At 41.9% G+C, this 16,131-nt stretch overlaps 1 protein-coding gene across 3 annotated transcripts in view; it reads right to left on the bottom strand.

Annotated features, from left to right (window-relative positions):
* Cdk19 (cyclin dependent kinase 19) overlaps positions 1-16,131 on the bottom strand; it is a 143,314-nt gene that overhangs the window by 16,430 nt on the left and 110,753 nt on the right. For 2 of the 3 annotated variants that reach the window (XM_041653528.1, XM_041653529.1), the window contains exons 5-6: positions 10,309-10,366; positions 785-916 (exon numbers count right to left, since the gene is read on the bottom strand). In XM_041653528.1, coding sequence (XP_041509462.1) covers positions 785-916; positions 10,309-10,366 — 190 coding nt within the window. The remainder of the gene's footprint in view (positions 1-784; positions 917-10,308; positions 10,367-16,131) is intronic. The other variant, XM_041653530.1, reaches the window with a different exon arrangement.

Below are 16,131 nucleotides of genomic sequence, written 5' to 3'. Positions count from 1 at the left end.
CTGCATCTCCTGACACAGGGACAGCACTTCAGTGCTTTGAGTAGCATGCCATTTTCAGCAGCTTCTTAACCAGAATTGGGACTGTGTTGCTTGTGAATTTTGAGGCACATTCCACTTAGTGCCCTTGTTAACAGAGGCAATGGCAGCTGAGGTGTTGAGGCTGCTACTGCCTACAGCAGAGGCAGCAGCTTTGAAGAGGAGGAATATGTAAAGAAGTTCTCCTGGAAACACAAACACTATCAACCCAGAGTCTGGCCATTGCTTCCTCTCTCCTCACCTTCTCTTTTTCTTCGCTATAAAGAGATCTCCAGAGCTGAGGAAGACTCTCACCTGCTAACTCCTTATCCATACCTGAGTCTTCTCTGTGGTCAGGTGGTAAAATCTCTAGAGTCTCCGTTATAAGGAAGATCATAAATCCTAACAAACATGTTTGTAACTATTTTCCTTCCTCTAGTTCTTTTTCCTTTCGGTGGTCTGGCAAGTTGCTGAGTGGCGTGATCTTATCAAGACTGCCTTAATGGATAAACTTGTTTTGCAGACTATAGCATCAAGAGAGATGGAACATCGTACCGTGTCTTGGTTAGACACTTGGAGATTTTCTCCAGCATGATACTCCTGTCCTAGTCCTGTGAAGACAGTTCTAGCCCTCTTTCCAACTCCTCAGATCAACAGCTGCGGCAGCATAAAGGAAGATGTGCAAGCCCTTGCTTCCATGTGCACTGGCTTTATAATGGACTATTTTACACTTAGGAGCGCTCAGCTTGTCAACCATCTTGACACTTACCGATGGCCTTTGTGTAATGCCTGGCACCAAGGAGAAGTTCTGGAGCCCGATACCAAAACGTCACAACCACTGGATCCAAATCTGCGAGTGGCTTTAGAGGAGAATTGAATAATCTGGCAAAACCCATGTCAGCTGAAAAAGAAAATAAATACATAAAACTCAACTTGACATGCTATCATAGCTACGCAGGAGTTGGTAATGCTTGCTCTAAAGCCTTCATCCTGGTTGGGAACTGCACTGTTTACTGAGACAGACTTCTATGCTGTCTGCTTTACTGACAAGGAAACTAAAGCTTCAAAGTATGTTGATCCCTCAACAGCAAACCATTAGTTCAGACTCAAAAGTGGGATCTGAATCTAAACTTCTGCTTCCTGGCTTTCAGGAGCAAATAAAACATTCCAAAGGCTCTTGTTTAGAGACTGTACACCTCCCCATCTGAGAACTAACTCTACACACTACTTAGTTCAGGATGTGCTGGAATCAGGTGCTGTAAACTCAGAAGGGCTGACTTACATGTGCCTCTTCCCAACTCTGTGTTCAGTGACAGTGGACTGGACAAGTGGAATCGGTTAAGGGGGAGCAATTAGAGCATGCAAAACAGAAAATACCTTATGGGGACCTTTCTCCTAGAAAGTGGACTGTATCAGCACATCATACACAATCCCAAGGACACACATAAAACATAGAACAGATACTTGCTATAACATATATAGAAAACTGCTATAGTAATTCATTTAACAAAGATGTATACAAAGTAAGTATTGTCATTGTAAGGTTCTAGAGATCTTTTTTTATGATTTCATGAATAAGAAGTACTTTACATCTAAAAGACGCTTTACAAATGGCATTTACACACCATACAACCTCACTTCACCTTCGTAAGAATACCAGTTAGTACTCTGCTTCTCACTTCTGAGATGAAGACTCTAAAGTCAGAGACAATCAAACTACTTGTCTATGCTCACAGGAATAGCAAATCATCAGTACTCAAAAACCATGTTTTGATTTAGTAGCTACATTCTTGTGTGTTCAAGTATACATGAAGGGGCAGACGCTGGTATTGGGTGTCTTTCTCTACTACTCTATGTTGCCTAGCCATTTCTTAGGAATTGAAACAATCCATCCCAGGGGAACTTCCTTGCTGGGACGGTGTGTTTGAAACCAGAAGGGAAACAACTTCTGGTTTCAAATAGCTCCAGGAAGCCCCTGAAACTGGCTAGATTCACTATGCCCCTTCCTCCCAAGGATACACTAACAACTGCTGAGAGTCATTCTCAAGCAAACCCAGCTGTAGAGCTAGCGGTGACAGTGCACTCAGGAGACAGCGGTAGGTGGATCTCCGTGAGTTCGAGGCCAGCCAGGTCTTCAAGAGCTAGTTCCAGGACAGATGGATACACAGAGAAGCCCCCATCTCAAGCCCCCGCTCCAAATAAAAAGGAAAGAGACCAGATCAGCTACCAGAAAAAGCAGGGACCAGCCCATCTCCCTGGAAGAGGTTCAGACCAACTGAGTCACTTTTCCAGGACACTTTCCAACATGCCGAGTTGCCTGCAAGCAGTGTGCTTCAGGTTCCCAGCTTTTGTGAGCTGTCACCTGTGCTGGGGCGGGCTTTGGTAACAGCTGTCTTTGAGTCATTTTTGCTCCTCTAAGAAACCCTTCACTTAAATTCCTGTGAGTTACCCCTCACCAATCACAAAGTTGATCCCTGGTGGTACCCTATTTTGCTCCGCCATAAACTCCCTCTCTGGGGTGAGTAGACAATGGTGTAGTATTTCCCCAGGAAAACCTTAGTGACACAGTACTCACCATCTTATTTTTTGAGACAGGCTCTCTCCCTGAGCTAAACACACACTCACTAGGCTGGCTGGCCAGCAAGCTCCATAATCCTCCTGTCTCCAACACCCCCTAGGGTAATAGAGTAACTTTTAATGTGGGTTCTGGAGATCTGAACTCGGCCTTTCCAACTTGTGTGTTAGGCACTTCAACTAAGGAACCATGCAACCCTTCAGTAGCCACATTCTTAAGCGCTGAGTGGCATCCAATAAACTATACATATGGTAATTACAAACCACAAAGGCAGAGTCACAAGAATGAAAAAACCTTATAATTTAAAATATACAATATACATAGTACATTTTGAATGTGTAAGGGATTCAAATGTACTATAAAAAGAACAAATGCCAGTAACTATAATGGATCATTTAATCAGAAGCTAAGTATGCTATAATATGCATTAAATTATAATTGATTATTGCTTATTTAGAGTTTGAAATAATGTATAACGCTTCATGAGACTGCTCTAAAGTATTAAAACTCTGGAGTTCTTAAAGAAATTAAAGTTCACCAACGAAACCTGTGTGATATCTCCCCCTTTAAAAGTCAATTTCTCTAGTACAAACAAAACCAGTCAACAATTTCCCCAATATTATAACTATTATTTCATGACAAGACACAACACTGAAAATACCAGCTTCCCTGAGTGACATGCGCTGGCTGCTGCTGCTGGAAAATATGGTGGTGGGAATGTGTGATGAGACGCTGCATTTTATATTAGAGGCAAAAACTAGTGTTTCTCTTCTTATTCCCAACCTCTTATCTAAGTTTTTAAAAATGAATTAAGTAATTTATTTATTTTTGGAGACAGGGCCTCACAATGTAACTCTGGTTGTCCTGGAACTCATTGTGCCTCCCAAGTGCTGGGACTAACGGCATATGCCATCATGCCTGGCTCCATCTCTTAATTCTGTTTAATTCACTGTCAAATAAAGCCAAGGCCAGAAGAAAATAAGTACAATTCCATCCTACGGAAGCTGATAGGAGCCTTTTCAAATAATTACTAATTTAGATAAAGTAAATAATCTAAACAATGCCTTGACTGTTTTTCAAAATAAAAAGTGTGTTGAACTGTTCAATTAAATGGATGGGAAAGCTGGGCAGTGGTGGTGCACACCTTTAATCCCAGCACTCGGGAAGCAGAGGCAGGTGGATCTCTTGAGTTTGTTGTCTGCCCGGCCTACAGAGCAAGTTCTAGGGCAGACAGCCAGGGCTGCACGGAGAACCCTGTGTGGGTGTGCGGTGCTAACTAGGCAGTATCTAACAGCAGACAAGGAGCAACACCAGAGTCTGCACGACAGAAGCACACAAGCATGCCTAGGTAACAGGAGTCAGTTCTGTGGGGTTTCTACCATGTGCTAATAAGTCCCCCAGTGGGAGGGTCTCTATCTCCTTCAAGGTACCATTGGAAGCCTGCTCTTAAACACAGCGAAAGTAGACTAAATTGAAAACAGAACTTGAGTTGGATTTCGAAGTTTAAGTCTTTTGAGATAGGGAGGGAGGTGAGATGTTAGACAAGGACTGTTAAATATTTTTGGCTTCTTGAGAAAGGTTCTTATTCTTAGCCCAGGCTGGCCTCACTATATAGCCCAAGAAAATCCTCCCATCTCAACTTGTAAAGTACTAAGATTGAAGGCACAAGCCAAACTGGGGTGGGGCGGGGGAGGGGGTCTTTGAGGTTGCTGGGGAGGACAGGGCACAATGTACCTTTTTAACCATTCAACTGTACAGCCCTTTGGAGCCCAAAAAGAACTATACTAAAGCCTTAAGACTCAAATCCCGCAGTCATGAAGTTCTAAAGAAACACACAGAGGTTCACATTAATCATAAACTGGATGGCTGGCCTATTAGCTCAGGCTTATTAACTTTCTTGCATCTTAAATTAGCCCAGAATTCTTGTCTGTGTTAGCCACGTGGCTTGGTACCTTTTATCAGCAAGGCATTCTCATTTTGCTTCCTCTGTGTCTGGGTGACAACTGCAGACTGACCCTTTCTTCTTCCCAGAAGTCTCCTGTTCTTGTCGCCCTGTCTCTACTTTCTGCCTGGTTGCCCTGTCTATACTGCCTGCCTAGCTACTGGCCAATCAGCATTTATTAAAACAATACAAGTGACAGGGTACAAGACCATTGTCTCACAGCAGGCATCTGTAGATTTTTATTTTTATACCACTGGGATTGAACCCAGGGTCTCATACACATCATACAAACACCCTACCATGAGTTCCCTCAGTCCCCACTATACTGTCTTTAAACAGTAATTCTGGGGCTGTGGAAGTAGCTTGGTGGTGGATTTCCATAGACACATAAAATGGCATTAAAACACAGTTTATAAGGGCTTAATCAATTATAATTACTCTTACTGGTAGTTATTGCTTAATTCTTAACTTATCCCCAATCTTTAACAGAACTATAATCTTAAAATTCTTAACAATAGGTAACTGACCTGAGCAGAGAACACAATTTTATATTGACTAGGTTCACTGACTAAAGCAAACACTGTGAATGACAAAAACAATAAAGAGTCTAAAATGATGATGGTGATGATGAAGAATTTGCTTGGGGACAATGGAACTCACGTTGCCAAGAGGGCCAGATAAAGACTTCTGATAGAGAGGGTGGACATCTAAACTGTAGAATCATTTTCATAACATCTAGAATTAGAGATCATGGATTGCCAACTCCTTAAAGAAATAATTGTAGAGGAAGCTGAGTCCCCAGTCAGTGAAGGTGTCCTGAAAAAGCACATTAATGAGAACAACAGGAGCACAGTGCAGAAGCAACAGCAGAAGCCAAAGACAGAAAGTCTGGCATAATGTCAGACAGCCTTGGGCCAGACTGCTCAGGAGACATGGTGCACCATGGTAATAACAGGGAGTGCTAGGACAGAGGTCATAGGCACAGGTTTTTTTCAGGGACAGTTTTGATAGAGAAAATGGATTTCAGAGTGAGATTTTAACAAATTATGGTAAATGAAACCAAAGTGTGAATATCAAGGTTCTTGTAGGCGTAGAGAAACAATGAGGATGCATTAACACGGGACACAAGGACACAGACGCCAAAGAAAACAAGATGGAGGCATGAACTGAACTGGCACAGAAAATGTTACAACCAGTTTAAAGACACTACAAGGCTAACTCACTGAAGTAATTTTGTGATTGCAGAGTGAGAATGCTGCAGATCCAGGGCCAAATTATCCTGAGCTATTGTAAGTCCTTTTAACGGCCATCTGCTGTCTGTGTCTGACCAACATCAGGCAGAACCTTTGGGATGCGCTCACAGACCACTAGCTCCTACAGGCTGGAAGTGAATAATCAAACTGGGAACATCTACAATCCATGGCACAGTTCATCTACTCTGCTATGACCTATCTACTTGATGTGCTCACCACTTATTTGGGAAATTTGACTTATGATTTGTTCTGGGTTTATAAAAGTTTGTGCAACTGCCTCCATATTGAAATGTTTTTCAAGGCAACTTAAATGTGTGCTCCTCAGTCATGGCCCCTCATTTTAGCTCAGAATAAACCCTTTATTCACTTGGAGATAACAGCTCTACTTGGTGTCCACATCTCACAGAGGGTCTACCTCCATCAGAGGAATCACTTGGACTGGCAGCAGTTACAGCAGGTCTCCTGTGTGTCCAGCCAATCACACTGTTTCCTTGGGTAGATGCTGCTGACTTCTTTCTGGGGACTGAGCCTCTCCTTTGGTGTAGCTGATGGACTGACAGTCCTGCATTCTGAGCAGACTACTAGCGAATGCCCTTGCTTTTATCTCAAGCACCCATCAAAGCATTTGTTTGTATTGTTTGTTTCCAGAGCACTTGTTGCTAGCTAGCATCTCCAAGACCCAAGTGTGCGGTTTCCGGGTCTGCTCCAGCTTACTGGAACTTCATCCCTTCAACTTAGAAATTATACAGGTTCGTGATCATAAAGATACCAAACATGATAAGTACCTCTCCTTTCTAGATCAAGATAGAGGTGCCAGGGTCAAGATGAGCACCAACCTCACAGGGAATGAGACAACACACCCCTTTCCTGGAAGGAAGATTATTAGCTCCACTATGAAGACACATAACAGGTGGGAACCCAGTATCTTGGGTCTTTTCACATTCTTGTAAATGTTCAGAATAAACCCCAGACACAATGGGAAGAATCCACCTTGGTATGAGACCCAAGGAAGTTTTTCCCACAAGTGGCAAATATATTTGATCCAAAACACAAATCTCTCTAGCTAGCATACAAGATTATACAGTTTCCAGGGGAAAAGATACCTCTATCAAAACAAAGGGAAGCAGGAATCCAAAGGAGGAAGTGTTTGAAGACCACGGCCACAGGGAACTCCACCTGGCTTTATGTTTAATTAATTAATTCAACTTGCAATTATTTGGAAAACCAGGAAAGCCAATCAAACTATAACTTGGTTTTATCCACCCTTACCCCGCATGTGCAATGAGGAGCATCCAACATACTTAAATTGTGTTTTTGTCTTGTTTCTCCAAACTAGAAGTTGTACACAATAAAGCAAAATATATTGAATGGGAAGGCTACTTCAGTTTGAGTTTAAAAGCACCTAAGAAATGATAAAAACTGCAAATTTACAAAAGAAAACCAGAAAGAGTTTTGGAAACTATAGAAACAAGAAAGGTGTTAAAAGCCAGAGAGTAGTGGCATATCCCTTTAATCTAGAGGTAGGTGAATCTCGAGGCCAGCCTGGCCTACAGATGAGCTCCCAGACAGCCAGGGCTACACAGAAAAATGCTGTCTTGAAAAGAAACAAAAGAAAAGAAAAAGGTGTTAAAGAGCAGGAAATGAATAAAGAATCCCACCTTGCCTATTCTGAATCCTTATCCCCCTTTCCTTCTATTCTCTAGAAGTTCCCAAGCAAGACAAAGTTCTGTATCAAACTCCCAGCCCGTCATGGCCTCTCCTTAAAGCCTAGAGGGACAGGGATCCACACTGTCTATATAGTACCTGGGCAAAAACTTTAGATTCTGAGGCCCCCTGGAATGTGTTAAAGAATGTCATATCATTTTACTGACCTGTAATCCAGTTACTCATCTTTTATTATTCATCTTTTATTAATTTCACCTTTTATTAATTCATCTTTCCATCTGTATGGGTCTCTCTGCTGCTTAGCTTTTAAAATGAAGGAGGAGAACTATTACCTCAGATCTACACGGCAGGAATCCAGGCCTCTCCTGCCCTTTCTTACAGTGAAGAGGGCTCTAGCTGAGAGGTGGGTGATTTCACTTGGTTCCACCAAGTGTACACTCTATTGTGATTGTTTGTGAATAAACTACATGAGACAAACTTGATCTGCCCCTAGAACTTGACAGTAACTGGACATAAAGATGGACAAAGGACTGTACAAGTCACCTCTAATAATGAGACATTATGTACTACTATGAGACTTAAACAACTCTAAAAATCTAGAATTGTTTACAAAGTTCTCCCAGAATGAACACCTAGATAAAAACAAAATGACAAGAGCTAACACCAGGTGACTGTCAACTGAACTTATGCTTCAGAGTCCTTTAGCCTAGACAGAAGGACCCCATCTGTACTTTGAATCACCTCTTGAGTTAGAGAACTTGAGAGGGTAATTCTTCCATTTGTATTTCTCACCTTGAACTTGGACCAGCTTCTGCAGACACAACCACAAACTCATCCTCCACTACACCAACAACTGAGCATCCCAAGCGACTGAACTCCATCCAACCACTCAGACAGTACTCCTGCTTGCTTCCTCGAACTCACAGAGATCCGCCTGCCTCTGCCTCCCAAGTGCTGGGATTAAAGGCGTGCGCCACCACTGCCCAGCAATGTTATAGGATGTGGGGGCTCCTTCCTGTGGTTCTAATAACCCCCCTCTCCTGTACACTGCTTTCTGGTCAACGTGGCTTCACCTTCATTAGATGCTACAAATGAGCCTTCCCAACACAAAACAACCTCCAGCCTCTACATGTACAAAATGCAGTACATGCCAAGGGGAGCTGTGAATGGACTTCTCAGAAAAACGTCATGCCCCATGTTAAAGGTTCAGCCAGGCTAATGATTAGGACTTTGTGGTTGTGGAAACCTGGAATTTTGCAGGTCCAGAGCCAAGTGATTTCAGGATCTCGTTATTCCTTGTTTCTGTGTCTGATTTATCTTTTCAGCCATCAGGTAAAAGCTCCAGAATGTATTAACAGACCTCCAGCTTCCATCAACATGAAAGCTAAGAATGTGATAATATGTTAGACCCATAGCAGAGCTGTCCATCTGTCCAGGTCACACACACCTACCACCCACTCGGCTGTCAGCTGGCTGTCTACAGGACGTTTCTGCCCATGCATCTGGGGGGTGCCTTGATACATGCTTTTTTTTGTTCTGTGACTACAAACGTTTGTTGTAACTGCTCCAACAATGGAACTATTAGGCGAACCTAAATCCATGCCCAGAGGTCACAGTTACTGTGATTGGCTCAGAATAAATTCTCTCTTCATCTGGGGACAAGGCCGTGTTTCACACTGGCAGAAGTAAGATTCGATTTAAAATGGAGGGAGGACTGTCAGTGTTTAAGGGAACAGGAGGAGCTTGAGAAGAGCTAAGTGACAATGCTGTAATACAGGAAGCTTAAGAAAATCAGTCAGTTCTTAAAGCTATCAAGGAACTAGCAGGCACTAGAGAACCAGTGAGAAACTCCGGGGCAGTAGAGAAAAGTCTCAGTGCAGGAACCTTAGCCGTGGCTTAAAGGGTTAGCGAGGCACAGCTCTTCTAAGTCCAGTTTTGCTTTACTGTATTCCCCTTTGGGAGGCAGCTATGTGGCTGACATAACATAACAAAGAACCACACTGCAGGGTAAAACGTTTACAGGACTATTTCTCATGGGCGGGACCAGCTTTTATCTCATTTTCACTTTTGCCGAGTAAAACGTACATCTTCAATAAATGCCTGTTAAGAAAACGTGTGTTAAAAATAAAAGCAAATGATGGGAAAGGACCAGGAGGGGAAAGCACCTATGAGGTACACAATGCCAATACAGTATTCAATGGAGGTCAATCCATGCCAACCAGGCAGAGGCTCAAAGCAGGCTTACTAGTTTAGAACAGCTTCCTCGGGAACTGACTGGGGAAGAAGATGCCAAAGTAGGAAGCAAGCAGCAGGGCAGGCTGAAGCAGTCAGGTTGTATCACCCCCAGCATCAACCTTCCAGTAGCAAGCAAAGTTTCGTTAAAACCCTTCCTTCCTAGGCTAATGAACACAGACAAGTGTGAGGCCTTCAAGCATTCATTTCAACAGGGACGACAATGCCCGGCCAGAGCCGTGCTGCTGAGGACGGAGGAGTGGGAAGCACTAAGTTAGGGGAGGGCAATGGATGTGGGAAGAGAACACAGGCAAGGCTAAGGAAAGAACGGCGTACGCTGGGCCCTGTGCTGGAGAATGGTGAAGACACACGGCATACTCTCTGGGAGCAAATGTCATGGGGAGGCTGTCAACTGATGCCTCAATTAAGAACGACAGCATCTCATTGTGAGGAACGAGCTGTGGAAAAACTGCATTTATAGACTACCTACATTTTCCAACATCTTTTCTATACACACTCTGAGAAAGTAATTTTAAAATCAACAACTTAATAAGGGTATTAAAAGGGACAACATCTTTGCAATCACCTCGATTTCTTCATCAATCATTTTAGGAATAATTACCTACCTATTTTGACTCTCCCCCTCTCAGGACCTTCTCCCATTACTAGGATATTTGCTGGTTTCTAGAAACAAAAATAGAGCATTCAAATTACTACATTTATTCTTTTGACATGCTCCAAAATGGAAATTATCTCATATGAAAATATAATTTGTGTATTTTCATTCAGCCTAAACTAATTAAAGGTTAAGCACCTTTTACAGTTAAAGCATTTGATATTCTTGAAGTTAGCACTACATTCATATAAACATCTATGCCAGGAAAATATACCTGTTTTCAAAATGGTGTCATATAAATAATTATTACAAAGCAATTAAAGCTATTATTTCTCTTTGCCCCATAATTTAAAAACCTGCATAAATTAAATACACTTATTTTTAATATAAAAATTTCAAAACACAATATAACAACTGTCACTTAAGTAAATCAAATGAGTATTCCTTGCTAAGTATTTTTGGATGACTGTAGAAAAGCATCACTAACATACAGACAGGCTCCATTAGAATTCACATCAACTATAATAAAAGCAAAAGTAAGAAACTCCAAATACAATTTCAAAATGTAAGACAATAAAAACCAAAGCCAACCCATGCGGTGGTGGTGCATGCCTTTAATCCCATCACTCAGGAGGCAGAGGTAGGCAGATCGCTGTGAGTTTCAGGGCAGCCTGGTTTACAGAATGAGTTCCAGGACAGTGGAGCTACACAGTGAGATCCTGTCTTAAAAACACAAAACAAACAAACAAAAAAACTCAAGGCTAATAAGAGCTCTACATAGAAAGAATAAGCCAGAGATGTTCACACAACTCACACAGTCCTTACCTGTACATATGTGGAAACAAATTGGGACAACATATGGGGGAAAGGGAGCCAAACTCTGAAAACTCAGGAGAGAATGTGGATGTACTCAGAATTTACTGTGCTCGTTTACTCAGTGGATAGACAGATGGACAGACAGAGCGAGCGGTCTTCTGAGACACTCTCTCGTGCTCTCTCTGATCCTTTCCATGCTGCTGATTTTGTCTTAAGGAAGCTCTTCAATGAGAACAATAAGCACACACACAAAAGTGCAAAGGAAGTAACAGGCAGGCTCACTGCCTGCAGGGCCAGGGTCAGAGCCTTCTCCCTCCCACCAATCAGGCAGAGACCAGGACCAGTGTGAAGACAGGAAGCACATGGGGAGGGGAAGCATATGGGGAGGGGGAGAACCATTTTAGAGAAAGAAAGTTCATAGGATTTTGTGACTGGGAGCAAATGGAAAAAAAATAATGAAAATCAAAACAGAGATCACACCAAGATCTTGGCTTCACGTGAAACAAGAACGGCTGTGCCTGCTGTGGGACTTCAAACTACGAGAGGAACTGGCTGGGGCGGTGCTAGCAGAGCAGGGGCCGAGTCTGATATCATGAGATGCTCAAGCCACTCTAGCCTAGAGAGTGCGACCGGATGATTTCAACTAAAAGTCATTGTCAGAGGACCATGGTAACTAAAATAAGATCACCAGGGCAGAATGGGTAAAACAGCATCAGGTGAAAGCCAAACCTTCAAAATTCAAGTTTGGTAACTATCAATGGATATCAGGTCGATTACAAAACGTTACAGACAGAGCAGACTTTCAGGAAACAAAAGGAAATACATGATGACCTGAGTTTCAAGTTTAAACCTAGTAAGGGAAGATGGAGAGAATTTTAGAATAGAGTGTTATGAAAATCTTGCGGGTGGGGGTGATGCGCACTTTTAATCCCAGCACTCAGGAGGCAGAGGCAGGCAGAGCTCTGTGAGTTCAGTTTCTAGTGCTCCAGGGAATCTGGTACATACTTGTGGCCTCCAAGGGCACATGCAAAAGTTATCACGACAGTGCATGTGTACAAGCACACGTGGACATACATACACAGATCATTTCAAGGACAATTATAAAAATATATGCCAAAATTAACACATACTTGAAAATTTTAAAATATCTCTAAAGGCCAGGCCATGGTGGTGCACGCCTTTAATCCCAGCACTCGGGAGGAAGAGGCAGGCGGATCTCTGAGAGTTCGAGGCCAGCCTGGTCTACAAGAGCTAGTTCCAGGACAGGCACCAAAAAGCTACAGAGAAACCCTGTCTCGAAAATCCAATATATATATATATATATATATATATATATATATATATATATATATATATATATATATATATCAGGGCAAGAGGAAAGCTAAACAAAAATGAGAAAAACACTCAGGACCAAAATATTTAAACTATATCTTACCAAACATGTGGAAGAAGGCTGATACTGCATTAGAGTTTACGACTTTGAGTGTTATGTCAGGAAGAAGTCCAGACATAAGAGAGTGTGCGCCTGAGATGTTTAAGAATGAATAAACCAGAGAAACAAAACAGACAAACGTGATATTAAAAAGATCCCGCAGAACTACAAACCAGAAGGGGATGATAAATCCTTGAGACAACTGGAACAAGAACACAGGAAGCACAGGTAAGAAGAGATGCACTAATAACAGAAAAATAAAAGAACCCCATGAAGGACCTCACACCTTTTATGAGCTGGGTGTAGTGGGGCGTGTCTGTAACTCCACAACTCAGGAGACGGGGGCATGAGAAGCACAAGTCTGAGGGCAGCTAGGCTATATAGTGACAGTCTGTGCGTGAAAGAAAGCCAGGAGGAGGGAGGAATGGACAGAGTCTGGCTGGGAGAAGAATTAAGCAACCTAGGCTATATATCACCTCAATCCCCATGCCAGGGACACAGAAAGACTCTATCAAACAAACAAGGACCAACTGCAGCTCAACAGCAGAGGACTTAGCAAGTTCAAGGACTTAGGTTTCATCTCCAGCACCTCAAAATTAAATAAGAACAAAGAGCTAAGAATAACCAAGGCATTTGTGACAGATGTATGTTGGAGGGTGGAAGAGTGGGTATAGGAATTGGGCTCAAAACAAAACATCAAGACTTGTTTCAGATCTATAGCAGAAGCTCAGGTAAGATGACCATCTATAGCAGAGGCTCAGGTAAGATGACCAATGGACCAGAGTGAGGAACTGGGAGGCCAGGACACTGAGAACTTGAAGTCAGTGGAGAACTATTCAAAAAATGATGCAGGACAATAATAGATTACACAAAGATAGAACAAAATAAAATGAATCCTTAACTCATAACATATATACATTGTAAAGGGAGACTGTTCTTTTTTTCCAGCTGCTCAGACCTAAATAATCACACAGAAACTCTATTAAATACAACACTGTTTGGTTGATGGCTCAGGCATATTTCTAGATAGCTCTTACATCTTAAATTAACCCATTTCTATTAATCTATGTATCACCATGAAGGTGTGGCCTACTGGTAAGGTTCTGGCATCTTTCTCCTTTGGCAGCTACATGATGTCTGCCTGACTCCCCTTCTTTCCTCCTCTAGAGCTGCTTGGATTTCCTGCCTTGCTATATTCTGCCCTTCTATAGGCCAAAGCAGTTTCTTTATTAATCAACAGCATACAAAGGGAAATCCCACATCAATACATCAATTTCAACTGGAATAAAAATATAAATGAAAACCAGTTTCAATAACAATGCAAAAATACGCCCCCATAGGAACTCAATACCGAGACCAGCTGGCCTATAAACTCATGTAACTAAAGTTGATTTCAAATTCAGGATCCTCCTGCCTTAGCTTCCTGAGTATACACTATGACATTTGCTAAGACAATCTGATACTGGTAGGCTACTGCTGCTTCTTTTCCCCTCAAAAATTTACTTTATTTTTATCTGTGTGTGTGTGTGTGGAAATGGCTGTGCACATGATACAGTGTCCACAGAAGCAAGGAGGCATCAGATACGCCTGAGGATTCAGAAGGCTGTGAATGCTGCCAATGGGGGTGCTAGGAACCAAATTCGGGTCCTGCCCAAGAGCAGTAATGGCTGACCACTGAGCATCTTTCCATCACCAAACACACTTATTTACAGAGACATTAAAATTTCTGACCATAAAAAAGATAAATTTTGCTACACTGAAATAATTTCCGATCATGAAAACATAAAGCAAATGAAATCCCCTGCATACACAGGAACACTATTTACAAGATGAAAGCAAGATCTGCTACAAGGCAAAATAAAAAACAAACCATATGGAAGATTGGGAAAAAAATATTCAGAAATTTAACTACAGTGAAAATATTCTTTAATCAAACACTTTCTGGAATATGCTCAACCTTAATCAGTAATGATAAAAACATGAAGAAAGAGCATCGAGACAGCATTTCGCCCTCCATGACTGGGCAAAGAGTCAAGACCTGAGCAACCTTAGTGCAGCAGCACTAACTCCCATATGCTTCTGGTGTAAATATACCGCTAAGACCTGTTTAGAAAATAATTTGGTATAATCTTGCAAAAGTGAATAACTCAATCACTTTGAATCAGTAATTTCACTTTTACATAATACCAGAGAATGTCTGTAAATAACACAGTTCAAAATTTAAAAAAACACTGAAATACAAATAAAATAGAAATGAAAAGATACCTATAACAGAACACCATTTCCATATAACTTAAAAGCAGAGGTAAATCTTCTATTTAGGAGCCAGGCGGTGGTGGTGCACGCCTTTAATCCCAGAACTCAGGAGGCAGAGGCAGGCGGATCTCTGTGAGTTCGAGGCTAGCCTGGTCTACAAGAGCTAGTTCCAGGACAGGCTCCAAAGCTACAGAGAAACCCTGTCTCGAAAAACTAAAATATATATATATATATATATACACACACACACACACACACACTATCTAGAGTGTGCACATGATGAGATAAACCTATTTTTAAATGAAGAGAATGAGAGTTTTCAAAATCTAGGCCATTTGTTACCTCTTAGGAGGAAGAAGAGACTAGACAGGGAGAAAAAAAACAAAACAAGCATGCTGCTGGTAATAGCCTACTTGTTAAGTGGCAGGTTCTCAACAGTTTGTGGCAGTTTTATGCTTTAGCAGAAATAAATATTGCAAATATTTTTGTATGTGCATAGTAAGATGATGCAAGCAACCAAAATGAGACAAGGAATAGGATTGGAAGGTGTTGTCTTCAAGTGTTTGTAAACATTCGTTCATACTCTACAGAAAACCTCTTTGAGAAGGTTCAAAATCTGAAGGAGATGTGGCAGGGAGTGTGCCACCTGGTCTTTAGGGAGGAGCTATCTAGTGTATGCAAGGCAAGCATGATCCTGGTTAACTACAGGATCTGAAGAACCATGGTGGTCACCAGGGCAGGGCACAATGATGACGAGCGGTAAAAGGAAACCAAGGAAGGACTTCCTGTTTCAAGTGGTTCTGCTTTAAGAAAGAGCCTTGTGAAACCAGAACGGGGTAGGTTCTTAAGTGTGGGTCTGATAGCTGTTAAGGGTTGCCACAAGAGGGGCAGGTGGGCAAGGTGTTCGAGAGAGGAGAAGGAGGGAAGAAAAGGGGAAGGGGAGGCATGAGACCAAGGTTAGAGAGAGAGCGAAAAGGTGAATATCTAGACAGCGCAGGGTCCCTGTAAGTGGCTGTCAGACATAAACAATGAAATCTGAATGGATGACTAGGTCATTGGTGGCCCAATAAAAACAATTTTTGTTTACCTACAGAATCCAGATATACTAATGAAATGAAGGCTTGTGTAAAGAAGGCAGAGACAAATTCAGAGCAGGGTTTGGAAACCGAAGAATGATTACCCTCTGACAGGTCGGTTCTCAAAGTGCATTCCTAAGGGGAGTTACTTTCCCCTTCATAATAAGTAAATATATAATTTGGCCACAAGATACTTACATTTAAAAAAATAACAAGAAAAAACTATGTGTCCACCATTGAAATATGTTTA

Source organism: Microtus oregoni, unplaced genomic scaffold, assembly GCF_018167655.1.
Source record: "Microtus oregoni isolate MIOR12 unplaced genomic scaffold, Mior012 000006F_ref0000085, whole genome shotgun sequence".
Lineage (NCBI taxonomy): Eukaryota > Metazoa > Chordata > Mammalia > Rodentia > Cricetidae > Microtus > Microtus oregoni.
The sequence above is the reverse complement of the archived record's forward strand: the minus strand, read 5'-3'. Positions and strand labels throughout refer to the sequence as shown.